At 43.8% G+C, this 19,524-nt stretch overlaps 1 protein-coding gene across 1 annotated transcript; it reads right to left on the bottom strand.

Annotated features, from left to right (window-relative positions):
- Positions 1 to 3,444: 3,444 nt before the first annotated feature.
- LOC128719753 (cyclin-L2) lies at positions 3,445 to 7,899 on the bottom strand. The gene is made up of 4 exons (XM_053813384.1): positions 7,624 to 7,899; positions 7,036 to 7,220; positions 3,876 to 4,988; positions 3,445 to 3,805 (listed from the first exon to the last, which is right to left on the bottom strand). The coding sequence occupies exons 1-4, from the start codon at positions 7,897 to 7,899 to the stop codon at positions 3,445 to 3,447; spliced, it is 1,935 nt and encodes a 644-aa protein (XP_053669359.1).
- Positions 7,900 to 19,524: the final 11,625 nt, after the last annotated feature.

The raw sequence follows: 19,524 nt of genomic DNA, 5'->3' as shown, positions 1-19,524 counted from the left end.
TTGTTCCAATGCCGTCGTTTTCTCCGTCTGCGGACAGACACGGAGTCACAGTTACGGAGCGCACGTTCGAACTAGTTTTTTGTTTTTATTTTGCGTTGTCCAGTGAGCGTGAGGAAAAGCGCTAATGGTTGAACATTTGCTAGCCGGTGTAACAACAGCATTGGATTAGGTTTCCCGAACTAAAACTAAACGTTGTTAAACAGTTGTGTGTATAAGAAAAAAATATATAGGAATGCGAAAACAAAAGCTTTTCTTTTCTCCTGTTAACACGGACACAGATTACTGCACTGTGGGTTTGTTGTAGCAAAATGAAAACTTGCCGTGTTGGACACTCATTCCGATTGGACGCGTGGCATTGCAGTCTCGCTCACTTTGCGTGCGATCATCGAAAAAAAATCCGAACGTGGAACCAAACAATCGTGAAAATAGACGATGTGGGTGGCGGGAAGAGATCTCCACATCGGGAACAAGTTCAACTGCATGTTTGCCTTAACTAACGTAAAAAAAAAAACAACTAAAACTGAAACAGAAACATTTAAAACAAAGCACGCTTTTATTAACAACGTGATCGAACACACCACCATGACTATTCGATCCCCTTTTCTTGCCTTTAGGGTGTTTAGCACAAAGAAGCACACGCTAGCAGATATGTTCTGGTCTACGCACTACTAAATTGGGCATTTCGATAGAAAAAACCCGACTTTTCTTCATGAATTGTTTCTTAGCGAAACGAAAGTTTATAGCATTTGCAAGAAATTGTTTTATCGCATATGATGTTTTTTTTTTCGCTTTGCGTGCTTTCGCTGGCAAAGGTAGGAAAAAGAAGGACGTTGTTACTACTAGAATTAAAAACAAAAAAAAAACATACAAAACGAACGACTAAGTGCTACTAGTAACTGAGAAAGTGAAAAGAAACCCCTTTTCATGTACGGTCGCCACTTAATGAGAATAACGAACACGGAACCGAATCGAATGTTAACTTATTAAAAACAGTTTGCGGTTCAGTCCGCAATAGATCGAGTAACGGGGCGGTAGTAACATAGAAGAAAGGTCAGTTCAATAGACACACGTAACCATGTAGCTCATGAAATGAAAAAAAACCCCCCGGTGTGCCTCATCGACAAAGGAAACATGCAATGTACCAGATAATCCAGTGAGCGTAAGGGAAACAGCAATAATGTTAATACTAAATAACACACCGTATCAGGATTCAGAACCTCACGGCGTAACACACAACAAGGCAGCAGGTCGCAATCGTATAACCTCAAACGTAGCACACTTTTTCTAACCAACAAATCATGAACGGTTTCTTCTGAACGGCACACAAGCATACAAAACGTTGAACATAATGGACTTCGAAAAAGCAAACAATAAGGATATCAGCAGGTGGAAAACCCACGGGAAGAAAACATTACTAGTCGTCGCTAGAAAGTGTAAGACAGAAGCAATAGGGGCCACCTATCTAAAGCTCGTGCAAGCCGTCAAACACAGCGCACAGAACAAGAGAGATGTACTTGTTTTTTTATTGTTGTTTAGTTAAAAGAAATCGATCTTTTATTTTTGTTTGCCCCTCTCCTATCCATTCGGTTCCGCCAGAGCTAGGTAAATGATGAGATCCCTTACCTTGTCTACGTTTCCCTGCCCACCCCAAAAATTCGATCACGTGCGGAAAAATGATCACGCTGGTCTTAAATTATTTCCTTATGTAGTAACCTAAATTATTCTATCACACAATCGAACGGTATCAATTTAGTGCGGCAAGATTTCGGTCTCACCGTTATACGTGCGATGGTTTCGGTGCGATCTTAACTTACGGAAATCATCACTATTAACACATTGAAACACATGCATGATTCGATTAATAACAACCAATGTATATAGTTTACAGTGAATTTCATGAAATAATAAACAATCACTACGAACAGCGAACAAATGTTGTTCTGTCATTGCTGTCGGTTTACACTAAAACAGTCGGTGTTATGTGTTTGGTTAAAAAGACTCGAAATCATACTACGAAATGCAAATTATAATATACCATGTCTACTAAATGGTATATAACACCATCTGTCAAGGTATGCTATTCGCATTACAGATGCGCCTGATACTTATGCAATGTATAATCTAGTTTGTATCCATAATAAGGGCATGGTCTAATGTTGTCGCGAGCAACATTGTTTCACAGCATGTTGCTGGTTCTATTTGGGATGTTATATAAATATAGTTGGCACCACTTACAATTTGGCGTTAAGTTAAACAAATATCAAACACGTAGTCACGCCGTTGTTTTCGTTCGCATCGAAGCTATTCCCAGAATTGCTTGAAGTCATATCTTTTGTTGATGAATATAAAACCTGGTATTGTTGAAACATCGACCATCATTCAGAGCGTTCTACACACTTTTCCCGGAGCTGTTGTGGCAAGGAACAACATTTTACATTTAGATTAAAAAAAAACCCAACATTATTCTCTGTTCTCTAGCACAAGTCACTCCTTGCCACTCTTATCGTCGTTGAAATTATTATCCAGTATGTCCTTAAACTCTTTATCCGGAATAGCAAGTCTGGAGGATCGTTGAATGACCGACAAATCACATCATGTAAACCTCAGAGTCAGAGTTTCTTGGCATCATAACTTGTTTTAAACGAAAATCATGGGATTGTTCGTAATTTAAAGAGTTCCCGTTCTCAGCGGTCGTAGATTTCAACAAATGGAAACAGACAAAACGCTTCATTGTGATATTGATGAAGTTGTAAATTAGGTTAATAATAACAAGTTGTTGCCTTGTTTAGATTTGTAAATAACATTTTTAACTTTTTTTATTAGACCCCTCACGTATCCTTTGTTGAGTATGAGGACCAATTTTTCTGTACACATCGACGCATTCAAGTGCTCTCCTTTAGTTTGAAATTCTTATAAACCTATTTTTACAAGTACCTTCCTTCGCGACGGTGAATCGCTCTACTAGTGGCCATTCTATTCCTATCAAACACTTTCCGCTTTCAGTTCTCGTAAGTGCTATATGGGTGAGCGAATCGTTCTATATATGGGTTGTTATCGTTTTGTGTGTCACGCAAAATTCGTTTGTGGTTTGTAAAGTTGTAGAAAAATTAAAATGTGTTTTAAAAACATCGCTATTGACACACACGCACGATTGAGTTACCGGTACTGTAATTGGCTAACGAGCGGTCAATTAAATTAAAGCTAATGTTCGGCACAAATCATTCGACCCGACCGAACGCACACAGTCGAATGGGCCCACCAGTTTTAGATGTGTGTAAGTGGAGAGTTGTAGTTTTTGGAACTTATTGTAATCGGTCACTTACAGTTGTAGAACAACAGAGGATGAATAATTTATCGTACATACATGGCAGCATGAAAAACTTCGTAACGGGGCTAGAAACGGTATGATCGGAATTGTCCTACACTCTCGCGTTCGTTGCTTCCCTATCGGCGACGGTCTCGATCACGGTCTCGTGATCGTTCGCGCTCATGCTTGGATGAGCGATGCCGACTGCTGCTATCACTATGGCGACTAGAGCCATATTTATCATGCTTCCCATTGCCTCGGTAATCCTTTTCGCTACGTCTGTAGTCGTCCCGATCGTATCCTCCTCCACCACCACTACCTACCTTACCACCGTCCGATCTCATCCGATCCCTGTCGCGATCGCGATTCCGCGAATGATCCAACGAGTTGCTCGTCCCTTTCGAACGATCACGATCTCGTTCGGAGCCGTTGGTGTAACGATTGTCGTTGTTTCTGTCCTCTCCTCCTCTTCCAGACCGACGATCGTATTTCTTATCACTAGAACAAAGCAAGATGAGAATCAATTTAGTGTACTTGATTTTAAACATAAAATTCCACTCGTTCATACCTTTTTTTGTACTTCTGAGGCGATTCGGGCGATGGAGAACGGGATGAATAATGGCGGGAAGATTTCTTCTTGGCCGACGATGAAATTTTCGTCGGAGTTCTGGAACGATGACGCGACTTTTTCGACGTCCTTCGGGAGCCACCCTTCTCGGTAGGATAGTGAGGCGAGTGTGGTGATCGCGATCTCGACCGTGAGCGTGAAACTACGCTACGCGACCGTGAACGTGAGGTGCGTGTTTTCGACCGTGAGCGTGAATGAGACGTGCGCGAACGGGAGCGAGTACCGCGCGAACGTGACCGTGACATGGAACGCGACATCGACCGTGGTGAGCGTGATTTCGAGCGAGAAGATTTCGATAACGATTTTGATCGCGATCGCGACTTCTTCCCATCGGCCGTCGGTCCACCGGCATCGGATTCGTTGTTGTTTAGACCGGCGTTGTTACTGTTCGCATTGGTCCCACCGCCAGCAACACCACCGGCCGTTGCCGCGTTACTACCGCCGCTGTTTGCGTTGCTTGCATTGCCGGACGAATTCAACGGCAATGGCATGGCTCTCTGAATGAAACCTCCCCATGCATTGTGGGATCCATTGTTCCGATCGACCGTTATGACGGTGGGTGCAGCAGCCGCCGGATTAGCTTCGGGACGATCCTTTTTGCGCTGCTCCTGATACTTTTTCTTTAAAGCTTCTACCGCTTCCTCTAGCTGCTCCGCGTTCGGTTTGCCCCGCTTGTACAGTGCCATGATGCGGTAGCAAACATCCAACATGTCATCCTCGCTGACGCGAAATATCACAAACCACGGCGGGCTGCTTGGCAGTGGAATGTTGTGCTTGCGTGCGGTCAAATAAATGCATGCGCACGCAATCGTTTCCGGCTGGTACCGCACGAACACATCCGTCCGGAAGGAATCGTTCATGAAGTTCCACGCCATCTGCATCATGTTCTGATGCTTTTCCAGCTCGAGATACTTCAGGTACATCACGATCAGCTTGTGCGGATGCTTCACGTGCACGCAAAACCCAAGCTCCTTCAGTACGCGCCGCTCGGCCTTGATCACCTGCGATTTCAGATTGATGTAGTGCTGGTCCAGTATCATCGGCATCATGGGCCTTCACAGTTGAGAGCGAAAAGATAGCAAAAAACAATCGGGTAAGGAGAGAAAGAAAGAAAAAGGCAAGTAAACACAACGCGGTGGCGCGTCTTAGCTGGCTGCCTCTCGTAAGCATGCTTCTGTAACACTCTGGATGGAACCGTTCCCGGTTGGGTGAGTTCAAAATTTGCACGAACAAAACAAAACAAAACAAAAACGCATCTCGTTACACGCTTTACCAGCCGCTATATGCGCTTCATCTAGCGAATGGAATAGAACTGTCGTCGTTCGAACACATTCCGTTCCGATATTTTAATCTGCTTAGTATAATCTAGATTCTTCAAATAAATTTTTGCCTAAAACTGACGAATTCCATGAAAATTCTATCATTACAATTGCCAAAATAAAAAAAATAAATTATTAAAACTATTGTTAAAAAAAATTGATATTGTTCGTAATCCTTACTTGTAACTGTAGTCAATACTCTCAATATTCGATATACGTAAATCTAGAAACGTAGCACAACGTGGTCCATTATGAATTGGACAAATTACCTGCCAACTTACCAAACCGCTCCTCCCGCTTACATTATCCCCCGATTACTTCCCTTCACGATCATCTTCCAGTCGGATTCGTGTAGAAACCAAACAGGACTAAAATATATCTTAAAAAGCTTATTATTACAACACTAAACCAATCACCGCATGGTCCAGATCAATGTGTCCGGTCTCCTTGTATCCGTGTGGTGGCGATCGTGTTAGCTCGCGCGCCTCATCCATGGACTTCATTTGCCTGGCAAGGCGTCGTGGTCGTCCAAGGTTGCCCGGGTGCCGAAAATATCGATCATATTCATCCAGCCAATCTCACCTTCTTCTCTGGCACACACCGTCACACAGTCGGCCACAAACCGTCCCAATGTCGTTCGCGGTTCCGAATCATACGTTCACGGTAGTCGCTAGATCTCGCTCCTTCTTCCGGTGGCGCTAAAAGACGCTCGCTTACGTACAGGATGGTTCAGTGTGATAAGAAAACATAAAGAAAAAAAGAGAGAGAACATACTATGCTTCGGGATAGAGAGAAGTTAGAAAGAAACACAAAGCAAGAGTAGTGACCACACAGCGTAGTATGGGATATACTGCTACTATCTGTCACATCCTCCCCAGGCGGCGGTGCACATCCGTTGGGTTGGTGAGTTGGTTTCTGTTTCTTTGCTCCACTTTTCTCCCCATTTTCAATTGTACGTTGTACGCGCGCTCGTGTCGTTTGCAATGTGCACACCGGCTCCGGAGAGCGCAAGGGGATCTTTTGGCTGCTTCCTTGAAGTGTTTGATTCTCCCACTGACGACACGGACACGTTCCGAGCCGAACCGGCTGGTTGTTCCAGAGGTGAAGGACGATGATTACCGGCTATGGATTCGATATTTCCACTCTGCTCGTACACCTTTTGTTGGCCTTGGCGGTTTATTTGCTGATGAATCGTGAAGGCAACACATACACAGGAGCATTACCTTCGTCAACGGTGCGCTGTACCACACATCGCAGGCCATACATTCGGACGATCGGCAAGCGGGATAAACCGGCGGTTTTCTTCTTGCTCCGGATGAAGGCCACCATTTGTCTTAACGATGGCTGAATTCAGTTGCTAAGGACACTTGATCACACTGGTTTAAACTAACCTGGCCGCTGGGTATATTGAGCATTGGCCGTATTTGGGTTACTCGTCGCTGCGCAGCGCCCCAGCAGAGCATGTTTCAGAGATGGCGATTTGGTTTTTGTTTTGTTCTGTTCAGACCGTAGTTTTGTTTGATTTGTTTTTAGTTTTGATCTTTTGTTTTTTTGTTTTTTTTTTTTGGGGGGGAAGAGTTTCCCCAAAGCTTTGGGCTTTGGGTTTGGCTTTTAGAAGGAGACAGAGTTTTGAGTAAGATTGAGCGTCTTACCTACAAAACTATAAGTGAAAAAAGTTAATAGAAGTCGCTTAGCGAAACGGGCCAGCAGCAGCAGACGTGTTGCTTGCGGAACAGTGAAACGGTAACCGGATCGTACGGATCGGCTCCCGGGATACTTACTTTTGGCTTCGGACTTGTTTGATATGATGAAAGACGTTTATCACGTCCCGTATCCGGCGTGGCGCTTCCTCGATCTTGGACGCCAGACAGATGCAGCTCATCGCCGTCGCCTCCATGCTGTGGCGCACGAAAGATTTCGAGTAGAAGAAGCGCTGGAATAGCACCTGCCCGGTCGCCATAGCAACCTAAAAGTGAAATAGAAACTGTTTAAAATCTTGCGCTTTTGTGTTCGGTCATAATGTGAAATATGGTTTTATTGTTGTATAGGCAGGATAGCCTTAAAGTGACAAAAGTTGATACTGGAGGACATTTCCAATGACATGTAAACACAATAAAAGCACTGTCTATGGAACTGTGTTAGTGCGTTAGCTGGGTAAATTGCCCACGGAAGTTTGCTGTGAATCATTCAAATAGCAATTAATTCAATGAATAATGAAGGATTTTCTTTCCGTACATGCTACCACATTCATACTGCTGAAATTTACATTCGCGCACACTGACTCACACAAACACACACACATGCACGCACACGACAAGATGGCGTCGGAGGCGCTTATGAAACTGTCGCTCGGGATGAAGCAATCTTACCTGGGGCAATTTCAGCAGAATGCCTGCCGTCTGTATCAGCTCACAGCCCAGGATGCGAAGATCCGTTTCCGTTTCCCGATCCAGCCCATCATTTTGGGACGGGGTTTGGTCGAGCTTCACTTCCGGAAGCAGACAGTTTTCGAGCGTGAGCACAATTTTCCCATATGGGCGCTGGACGGGTGTCGGGCCCGTTGCTGCCGGAGCTTGTGCCGCAATTACCGCCGATGCCGTTTTGTTGCTGGTAACCGTTTCGGTGATTGTTTTACTCACGCTCATGATTTGCAACGTGCACTGTAACTACGCATCAAGTGGGGGAGAAAAAACAATTCCGGCACACGGAAACACAGCGTAGCTCGTTCCGCGAAAAAGCAACTTTTGATCTGTCAGCTAGCAGGTGTGGTGGTGTTGGTGTGCAGAACAAAGCGTATGCTGTTTGACAGCTTCGTTTTCACCAACACACTGACGCTACATTTTTGACGGGTACAAGCGAGGACAGAGCGCGAATAAGAATAAACGACCAATTTATTCGTATTTATTGTCATAACATCATTGAGAATTTTTTTTGGACAACATTCACGAATAAATTCAGTGATATTGACATTTTTATGGAATAAAAACACTCAAAAGAATTAAAAAGTGTTAGGGCGAAAATAGAGCCCTACAACGGTAGTTGGCCATAGTTCATTTGTACAGCTTCGGTCATGTCATTGAACATTCATGTCGGTGGACATTTGAATGTTTTTTGGAGCTGTTTAAGACCTTTTTCATACAACTAAATATAGGTCTTAAAGAGAAGCACTGTTCAGCAGATTTCCCCACATTTTGACCAACCCAAGCGCCACCTTTCCCAAGCACCATATTTTGACCAAACGCCATACAACATTTCGAAGTGCTCGCTTTAACCGCTATTTCGCTCCTGCTTGCACACTCGCTGAATCAAAACTGAAATAGTTTTTCGGATGTAATAGAAGCTTGAGGCGACACGGACGACTTTCCTATCGAGAAGAGCAGAAGCACATGTGTATATTTTAGGTTAAGAGTTTGACATTTTTGTCTACAGTGTTTGCAAAGAAAACAGCTACACCATGTAGCTAACTGTCAGGTTGCATCCTGACACCCCTGCTCAACCGCTACAGTTAGCCAAACCAATGCTTGAGCAATGTCTACGAAAAACCGCTACTGGAAGACTCTTAGTCATCATATCCGCTTGTTGATCTGCAGATGGTATATACTTCAGACAGATTTTTCCTTCCCGTATCAAGTCTCGAAGATAATGGAATTTTACATCAACGTGTTTTAAGCGTCCAAAATCCTTCGACTCTTCAGCAATTCTTATGGACGACTGGTTGTCTTCGTAGAAACATATCGGCTCCTTAGGATCGTATCCTAAATCTCGCAACAGTCGTACCAACCACTGCTCATGACATGCAGCTACGCACAATGCTGCTAGTTCTGCCTCCGTCGATGAAAGAGAGACAACCTGTTGTTTTCGGGTAATCCAAGCAACAGTGCACCCAAAAACTTTGAACACTGCACCACTGATAGATCGCCTATCTACAGGATCATTTGCCCAGTCGGCGTCCGAAAACACTTCCATCGTCGCTGCCTCAGGGTTTCCACGAAACACTAAGCCAACATCCAAAGTTCCCTTGACGAAGCGCAAAATTCGCTTCAAGTAAGTCCAGTGTAAATCCGTTGGGCAACTTTGATATTGACTGCAAATATTAACAGCAGCTGCCAAATCTGGTCGTGTAGTCAACGTAGCGTATGTCAAGCAGCCAACCAACTCTCGATAGGGTTGATTCGTTCGATCCTTCTCTTCACCGCGAGGAAGCTTCAAGTGGGTTTCCATTGGAGTTGATGCCACCTTACAATTTTCCATTTTAAATCGCTGCAATAAGCTTTCCAAATATTGCTTCTGGCTGATCTTCATCACACAGTTTTTCAAGTCATGATCGATGTGCATACCAAGGAAGTATTTTACTTCCCCTGCATCAGTCATCTCGAACTCATGTGCCAAACAGTTCTTCACCGTCTCCACCAGCCGCAATGACGTACCAGCGATGATAATATCGTCCACATATATCAGCATGATCACCAATCCTCTATCAGTTTTCCAGATGTACATACATTGGTCGATCATACTCCTTTCAAATCTCAATCTAGATTTAACGAATGAATGAAAACGCTCATTCCATGCCCTTGATGCTTGCTTCAATCCGTACAAACACCTTTTTAGACGACATACCAAATCTGTTCCTGTTTCATAACCTTCTGGCTGACGCATATAAATCTCTTCCTGCAGTTCTCCATTTAAGAAGGCCGTTTTCACATCCATTTGATGTATAAGCATCTTCTCATGATTTGCCATTGCGAGCACAGTACGTATAGTGTCAAGTTTCGCAACAGGAGAATATGTCTCACTATAGTCAAAACCACGTCGTTGACTAAAACCACGGGCCACTAGACGTGCCTTGTACCGATCAGGTTGTCCGTTTATTCCTCTCTTGATTCGGAATACCCATTTGCTGGTGATGGCTGTACGACCCAAAGGTAATTTCGTCAAAACCCAGGTATTATTCCTTTCCAGCGAAAACATCTCATCCTGTACCGCAGCTTCCCATTTGGGCCAATCATTTCGATTTCTGGCTTCTGCCAAGGAGTTTGGTACGTTTTCCACATATGCCGTTGCACTTAATGCATATGCCGCAAACTCGACATCATAATCCTTATGCCATTCAGGAGGTTTGCGGTTTCTTTGCGGTCGTTGCTTCGCACTTGACTCCTCACTACTTTCTGGCTCAGCTTCAGATTGATCACGGTAACCTCCCGATGCTGTTCCGCTTCCTTCAGAGAAACTCTCGAATTCGTCATCCGATTCTTCTTCAATTAATGTTTGAGGTTCATCATCATTTATCATTAACGACTCACAATTTTTATCATTTGGATCATTCTCAGCTGCAGGATACATAAAAGGTGCTTTTCGTTCAAAAACCGGTTCGTATCGCTTAGATTCATCAAATATGACGTCACGTACAACCACAATTCGCTGGGATCTTTCGTTCCATACACGGTATGCGTTATGGGAATATCCAACAAAAATTCCCTTCCATGACTTCGCGTCCATTTTCTTTCGGTGCTCCTTCGGAATGTGTACAAATACGCTACAACCAAATGTTCGTAAGTTAGTAATATCAGGTCTCTTACCTTCCCACATTTCGTATGGTGTAACACCAGATGGAATCGCACATGATGGGCTCCGATTCGTAAGATATGCTGCAGTTTGTATTGCCTGACCCCAAAATTTCTTGTCGATACCACTATCCTCCAGCATAGAACGTGCCTTTTCCACTAGAGTTCGATTCATACGTTCACTAACCCCGTTTTGTTCTGGAGTGTAGGGAACCGTCCACTCTACGTAGATGCCTCGTTGTTTGCAAAACCTCTCGAACATTTTGCTTCGATATTCTCCACCGTTGTCACAGCGAAGTCGACTTATTTTCTGCCCAAATTTTGCGGTTACTTGAGCTTCATATTCCTTGAACATATTGAATACTTCATCTTTTGATTCGATGAGAAACACCATTGTGAAATGCGACCAATCATCAATGAAAGTAACAAAATACTTCATACCACATATTCCAATTGGAGTTATTGGTCCACATACATCAGAATGGATCAGTTCCAGTACCCGTGACGATCTTTTTCCTTCGCGTATTGAAAACGGATTTCTAGTTTGCTTACCAAGCAAACACGGTTTACACATGAAATAATTCATGTCTTTGAAATCTTTCGAATCGCATGGCATTTTTACTCCTAATACCATTTGCTTACGAAAAAGATGTTCAAGGCTTTTACCGTTCAAGTGTCCATAGCGACGATGCCATAAATCCATATTTTCCGGTATACGACCATGTGTCAACATCACTTTGTTTCTGTCGAAATTCGATCTCCAGAACTTGAGCTCGTACAATTGTCCTTGTAGAGAACCACACGCTATGATGTCAGATCCACAATGAATTTTTACTTCTCCGTTCGAATACTCTACACGCATACCTGCCTTGTCCACACGCAATACCGAAAATAGGTTGCATCTCAGCTCAGGAACAAATAGTACATCGTGAATGGTATATGTAGCATATTTACCATTCTTAAGCGTTATTACTTTCACTGTACCGGTGTATTCTGCAACGATTGTTTCACCGTCCTTCGCAATTGCTATTTCGACTGGATTCTGCAACGGATGCAACTTTTCGAATAGCGTCTTGTCGTTTACCAGATGATCCGAGCATCCTGAATCGATATACCATCGTATACGATTCGACTCAATGGGAACTGTATTTCCCCTGCTCACACCCACGAAACTTACGCTTTTATTTGATCCACCACCATGGTTTTCTGCATCAGCGAAATTTGCTCTCGGTTTCGCATGTGCAAACATTCTTTTCTTATCTTGCCGATCTTTTAATATGGGACATTCAGTGCGTTTGTGCCCAAACTTTTTACAATAGAAACACTTCAGTTTATGTTTCTGGGCTTTTCCAGCAAACGCCATGGAATCGTTCTTCTCGCTCATTTCTCCATTATTTTCTCGCTTCAAACTCTCGCTGAGAAGACGAGCCTTTACAAAGTCCAGCGTCATTTGTTCCGGAGGCAGTGTTTCTATGACAGTCACTAGCTGTCCATATGAACTCGGCATGGTTTGCAACAGGTAAAACACAACCAAACTTTCTTGTAGTTTGATTCCGGTTGCTTCCAAATCATGCACCATCCGCTCGAACCCGAGTAGGTGCGCTTGGAGAGAACCTGACTCCACAAACTTCATCGCTGAAAGCTTTTTCATAATATAGAACTGGCCACATGTTCCTTGACGTGCGAAAAGGTTTTCCAAAGTGGTCCAAATCTCTCGCGGGGTCTGTTTACCTTTTATATACTCCAACTGTGAGTCGGCAATATTCCGCACCAAAACCGATTTGCATTTAGCATCCTTCTTTTTCCTCTTCTTCAGCTGGTCCTCCTTGGTTTTCTTTACCTCAGCCGAATCAGTAGCCAATACTTTGCATTCCAAAGCCTTTTCCGCTTCAACACGAATGCAATCAATCAGATCCAGCTCCTCCAGCAACACTTCCGTCCGGAAGCTCCAGTTGCTGAAATTCGTACCATCGAAAAGATACACTTTCTTTTCTTCTTCCATTGGATCAACAGTATTCAGGGAGACTACGATGAGAAAAAAAAAAAAACAGATGAACTAGGTTTGGGTTATACTGGGCCCATAACCTGAAATAGTTTTTCGGATGTAATAGAAGCTTGAGGCGACACGGACGACTTTCCTATCGAGAAGAGCAGAAGCACATGTGTATATTTTAGGTTAAGAGTTTGACATTTTTGTCTACAGTGTTTGCAAAGAAAACAGCTACACCATGTAGCTAACTGTCAGGTTGCATCCTGACAAAAACTCCTCTGAAGACTTTCTCGAATTTCTCGTGCTGTTCGCTTCTACGGCAGCTACTACGAAAGCAGTCAGGCAACTGCTTAGAATTACTGCTTAGTTAGAACTGTAGGCATCTAGCAAAACCTAACCGTACATCTACACCTAGCGAACTTCCCAGGTACGATTACCAACGTGCCTTTCAATTACAATGATTTTTGGGAGACCAAAATCCATGGTTCTCTTGCTAACGTACCTGGGAAGACCGCTAGGTGTAGATGCACGGTAGAGATGGCATTAGAAATCAAAGAGTTCTCTTCGGTCCTTCTGGAGGTTTATAAACCTTGTTTATAAACTTAGCTATGCTTATGCTTATGCAAGTGTTTGCACAGACCATTCGGATCTGAGCAGATGGTAACCTCTCTCAAACAATGTCTGAAGGTTTGGGTCTGTTAAAGGATAAAATTATACAGAGGAAAATCATTCTTCCTAACAGCACACAGAAGTGAAGAGCATAATATTTTAGATCCTAACCTCAAACGGTGGATCTATCCCACAAGGAGAAACAGTTGATTGCCAGAATAACAATATAAACGGAAGGATAAAATTCACTTTCTGTAGACCTTTGCTACAGTTCTGGCCAGACGGCGCGGTTTGTTTCTTGGAATTTTCTTGTTGTTTTTTTTTCTATTCCCATTCCAGAAATTAATCCAATAATACGGCCAAACCATTACCGAAACGGTAGCTGAGAGGGCGTGTTATGGGAGGGGGGGCGTATCGGTTCTGCTGGTACTCGCAATCTGTTCGCAGTGTTTTGCGCTCTGGACTTCGCGTGGAAACAACTTTAGTAAGCTTTTAGACCGACCGATAATTAACTGGTTGCGAAAAGATGACCAAATAAATTTTGTTACAAAATGTAATACAGTTGATGTCGATGACGGATCACATATATACATTGTTAGTGTCGTGGTGTGGAAATTACGTGCTGTTTTCATAGTCTTTAAAAATTTCCTATCGGGCCAGATAAAATTCAGTGGCGGGCCGCACTTTGCCGACCCCTGGTGTAGCAAATAAAAATAAAAACGAAAAAACACGTGTTGCTATATGAGGCAGCGCCACCTGTTGAGAAGTAGCAGCACTATGAATTTCACTGAGATAAAATCATTTTGTCTAGTCTCCATAAATGTTGACTTTACTTAATAAGATTTTCTTTGATGGCTATTCCATTATTTTTTTCGCTTAGTTTGGTTCAAAACGCCCCAATTCTCATATGTGGATGTTACTCATAGAACAGCACAATCCTTTATCAGAAGTGAAGCAGCACTGCAGCGTCTTCAATCATGGCATTGTTATCGGTATCCATTGTCGATGTACGGTGGAAGATGACACACCACCTTCAAACTAGCGGAGTCCAAAAGGATGGAGTTTACTTTTTCCTGCTTTTTGAACTATTCGCGAATCTTCACCAGAAAAAGCGCCATGGTGCCTAGCTGCATACCGTGCTTTCTCCAAGACAAATTAATTAGTTTTCACCTATGTAATCCGAAGCATTCTTTGCATATCAACCAGCCAGCAACGAAATGGCAACGAATGCACCGATGAAGTTCAAAGCGGAAATCTAAAAAATAAAATGACATCGAACTAGAACGCAGCGATGAAGACGGTGATGCTCTGGTTACAGTGATGCCAGCAGCCTTTCGTGGTGTGTTGTGTCGGAATCTTCGTCAATGATAGCAAGAGCATTGTGATTGTTGGCCCCGAAGGGGAATGATTTTACCATCCCTCCTCACACCACCACCACTTTTCGGTGTGTCGTTATCGATAAGGTGGAGCTGTTCATTCCCAGGTTCACAGTTCACCGTGCCCAACTTCCGGCACTTGAAGGGGGAGGGCAGCACTGTTCAGGTGACATGATATGGCACTCCTTTCAGTACTCAACCGGAAGAGACCGTGGGTGCCAGTAACGGTGATCATTTAGCATAGTAGCCACCTGGTGGGAACGGATGCAGCAGCGTTTTAATTAAAACCCATTTTTATTTAGTTCTCCGTCGGGGGAAAGCTGACGGAGGTGGAGTTCCCGTTCGATTGGTATTGTGCTTAAGACGGCGAGACAGTGACGGCGTTCCGTACCGACCTGTGAAAGGTTCAAAGATTGGTCTACGTTGGTGAATGGGTGGGAAACAAATTAAATCAGAACCGGTGTACTGCCGGTTGGTGGAAAGCAAAATTCCAAAACGAGTGATGACATCGCGGAAGACCTTCTCGAACGGATGACGGGAAGGCGGGAAGGGAATTATCTTCGACGAGGCAACAACAACGAAAAAACACAAACTCTCAATACCCGGCGGACCCGGTAGCGTCACTAGCAGTGAATGAACGGTGGTCCAATAAGTGGTCGGACGGGTGGTCGGACGTTCATGCTTGCTGTGCCGTGCGCAGAAAATGGAGTTTTCCCACCGGATAGAGTATTAGCAAGAAATGGGGAACGATTACGGTACGGTTCATCATCTTTCTTCCGGAAGGACTCGAGCGCCGAACCACCCTCCTTATCGTTTAATCACGTGCGCAACGGGGGGAAAGCAAGAGAGAAAAAAAAACATTTTTGTTCACACATACACACAGCCCACAAATACCGATATCCTTTCGCTCACTGCATGTTGCTCGGAGAAAATAGGATGGAAAATCCTTGATTATTGGTTGGGAAGCAAAAAATAACCCCACCCTCAGACGGTGAACCACCCCAAACGAACAGGTCAGGCAAACAAATTAGAGGGCTACTTAAGCGAGGCGCAGGGTTTAACTCATAATGATTTCAGATCAGTTTCGGCTGAACTTCCTCCCCCCCGAGGGACGAGAAACGATAAAGGGAGCTTTCCTTTTTTTGTATTTTTAAAGATTCGCGAATCAGCAAACACGAGCAATGCAAATTAGCCTTTGCCGGGATGAACGTTTCTTCGTTTCGTGATTTTATAGCATAATGGATCGGTTTAATGCTCCCAAGCTCGCGGGCTATTTTTGTTCGTCGCCCACCCCTGCCCCCTTAGTTTTGTCACTTCAATTATTTCGCCTCGTAAGTAAGGATTATTTTTTTCCGCGTCCACCAACCGAAGGCCATGCGTTTCACGTTGGTGGTAGTTTTGTTTTGTCCTGACCTCATCACAATTTTCCCACTTTTGGAAACTCGACGAGAGTGTTGCTCTTAACTCCCTATTATTGACTGTTCTGGGCTGGATCTGTAGAGCGTGGTTTGTTTGGTGGATGGGTTTGTAAAAATTATGGTAAATATCGCACCCTTTTTTTAATTGGTTACTGTTTGCTGACGGCGATGAAAGGCACAGCAGGAAGCCAGTGTACATAGCAAACGATATCCTCAAACGTTGGGTCGTGGTTAATGAGTTGGTGATAGTAATATAGCGAAAGCAGCCAGAAATCGAATTAATTGAGGCAAATTATTCAGCTTATGAGGCACGATAACATTATATCTTGAAGAGCTTCCATCGAAGACAAAGAAAATCTTTCATTTTCTGGAACATTACTGGGGAATGGAATTGTCAACTGCAGAGCGTGCTGTAGACCGGTCATTCGGGTACTTCGCAATAATTGTTTTCTTCTTGTAGTTGGTGTGATTCTTTTTTTTCATATATGACTATTTATAAAATTTCACGAAAAGCTTCCACACCAAGATAGCTGTAAAGCATTCCCAGAATTACTCCCAACCATTGATATGAATGTTTTACTTCCGAAATCATGCTTCAGGACTGTTGAATTGTTTGCTGGTTGTAAGTGTTGTAATAAAAATAAATCCCACCGACACGTGACTCCCGTTAGGCCCAAGTTCCATTTGGTCTGCTCTTCGGGTATTTCCATTCCGAGCGAACTTCAACAACCTTGAACGCGTAAAACGAATGATACCCGGAGATGGTCTTCGGGTTTAATATTATTTAAATGAAAAAGCAAACGTAATTGAAGCTTCCTATCAATGATTCAACGCTGAGCAGGAACGGAAAACGATGTAATGAATGAGTTTTTAAGCCCCGACTGGTGGAAGTGTGGTGGAACATGGGGAACAGACGAATACACATATATCCCCTTCCGAAAAAGGCACAATGGCACTCGCAATGATTTCGTAAAGCCGTTTGAAGAACTTTTTGATTTTGTCCCTGTTTATTTCGCATGGCTGGGAGGTTTGAGTATCTTTCCCTGTTGCATCCATTCGGTGTCTTCCATTATGTTGTCGTATCTTCGGCAAATAATCTTCCCAGCGCTCTGGATCATCCCGGAGGAGGGCCCCCATGGGGTATGGGTTGATGAAGGCCTGAGGGCCAAATTTGGTTCCAATTTGGTGTTTCTGGTGCTGCGCACCGGAGCCAGTGTGTCGATTGACAATAGTGCTTCCAAATGAGCTCTCTTAGCCGAGCATCGTCTAGGTCGCGATGGCTTTTACACGATTTTCGTGTTACAACGTTCGCCAAAAGAAGACAAAAAAAAAAAACAGGGAAAAGAAATAAAATAAAGATCCGCACACCTTGGCGGACAATTGTCTGGTGGGTGGGTTGAGGTGGAAGATGGCAACCCGGCCAGGGAAGGTGGACAGGAAATGCTTCATCAAATACCATCCGGGCAAAAAGAAGCAAGGCCCAAGGAGGAGATAAAACGGGTTTCCCCAATGTGTCTCGGGAGCTGAAAGCTGACATGGGACGGGATGGTACGCCGATAGGGATTAAAAGGTTTTTTTTGGTTGCTTCCTTCTTATTTAGCCGCTTCCGTCTAGTTCCCCGCGTCCTTCCGTCTGATGTCTCTAAATGTTCGCTCGCTTAATTTACGCGGAAACGGAAACATAGCGTACGGAACCGGCTGGAAGAGAGAAAGAATAAAAAGTATCCCGATCCTGGGAATCCTTCGTCCCTTCCCCTTCCTCCTCTTACCGCTTTGTCCCTCAAACACTCGTGCTTCATTCGATTTGAAAATGTACTTTCATTAATTTTGCCAATATTCCAGCTCAGCAGCAGCTCAAGGTAAAACGCTTCGAGCCATTCGAGGCTCTCATCGTGTAATGAAGGCGGACGGTCGTGATATCAGATACAGCGGTTCGCGGCCCGCCTGCAATCCGCTTCTGGGCTATAGAATTTATCTCAAATGAAAGCAATCAACCGAACCTCGAAACCCTGATCCGTACAGCAGGCACTGGTTCAGGTTGGCTGTGTGCTGGTGCAGTTACCTGGAATCGATTAGGCTAAAGAATTTACCAAGAACGCGAGCATTATTTTTAGCGTATTTAAAAGCGCTGAGTGCGGCAAATGTAGCAAGCTGAAATTATTAACCGTCGCCGATGGTTGCTGGAAGACGTATGGTGCAACGAAGGTCAATGTCAGGTGCGCCTGTACACGAATGTAGATATAAAATTGTTTTGCAAGTCCTGAGAACTTCAGGAATAATAAAAAACCTTCTACGAGACTAATAAGGTAAGGTAAACAGTGTTTGTTGTCCGGGATGCTAAATGAAACACGAATTAGGGACGATCAGTTCAGAGAAAGGTAATTAAATTTCTTCCTAAAAAGCATCACAAGCAAGGTTTCTTGTCTCAAATCAGTCTATAGATTCGATTCTAATGAATAATTCTCGTACGGTAATAAACGACAGATGGTAGACTTACCTTCAGATACAATATCCCGAGTCAAAAAACTTTAATACAACGAAATTTAACTGACGAAACATGAATTACAATCAACACTGCGATGAACCATCATAATGATAATAAATAACTGAAACATGAATATATTTAAAGGAGGAGATAACATTGAGTTTACTCTGACAGAGCTGGAAATGATCCAACGAGCCGTAATGTTCAGAGGTGGATCATTCATGGGGTGGACTAAGCGGCTGCGGTGGGCATCGAGCTTCAAGAGGTGACGATCATCAAGATCACCTGAAGTACTTATCTGTTCTAATGGCAGGCAGAGTAGAGTCACATAGAAGCCCGCTGTCAAGAGGTCCCCGCAGAAAGTTAACCTCTGCAGAGTATATATTTGGGCCTCCTCTGTTCATGTGGACGAACTAAAAGGACGTTATAGGGTTGGGTCGTCCGGTGTCATTCTCATGAGGTGACCAGCGTACCGGAGCCTAGCGAGTCTAATCCGCTATACGAGAGTAAGTTCGACATACAGCCCGTAGCGCTCGTCTTTATAGCGGCTCCTCTATTGTCATTTCACACATTCGGGGCTAAAAATCGTTCTGAGCATCTTTCTCTCGAACGCTGCTGAGAGGGTTTCGTCAGTTTTGGACAAAGGTCATGCCTCAGAGGCGTATGTGAGTACTGGAATACATTACTCCTATATACTGCCATCTTCAGTCGTCACCTATATACCTCAATTTAGGCCTACCACATCTTCGTTGTCCAGATGAACACCCTAAAAATACCTATTAAACTTCATTGCCAGACATCATAGCCCTTGCTCAACGGTGTTTGATGATGT

This window comes from Anopheles marshallii, chromosome 2 (genome assembly GCF_943734725.1).
Source record: "Anopheles marshallii chromosome 2, idAnoMarsDA_429_01, whole genome shotgun sequence".
In the NCBI taxonomy this organism is placed as follows: domain Eukaryota; kingdom Metazoa; phylum Arthropoda; class Insecta; order Diptera; family Culicidae; genus Anopheles; species Anopheles marshallii.
The sequence above is the reverse complement of the archived record's forward strand: the minus strand, read 5'-3'. Positions and strand labels throughout refer to the sequence as shown.

Bases quoted from the DNA above. Each gene is read 5' to 3' on its own strand.
- LOC128719753 (XM_053813384.1), bottom strand. From the start codon at position 7,899: ATGAGCGTGAGTAAAACAATCACCGAAACGGTTACCAGCAACAAAACG. The intron at 4,989-7,035 runs GTAAGTATCCCG...TCAACTGTGAAG, and splicing joins AAACAAGTCCGAAGCCAAAA to GCCCATGATGCCGATGATAC. The intron at 3,806-3,875 runs GTATGAACGAGT...GCTTTGTTCTAG, and splicing joins CCTCAGAAGTACAAAAAAAG to TGATAAGAAATACGATCGTC.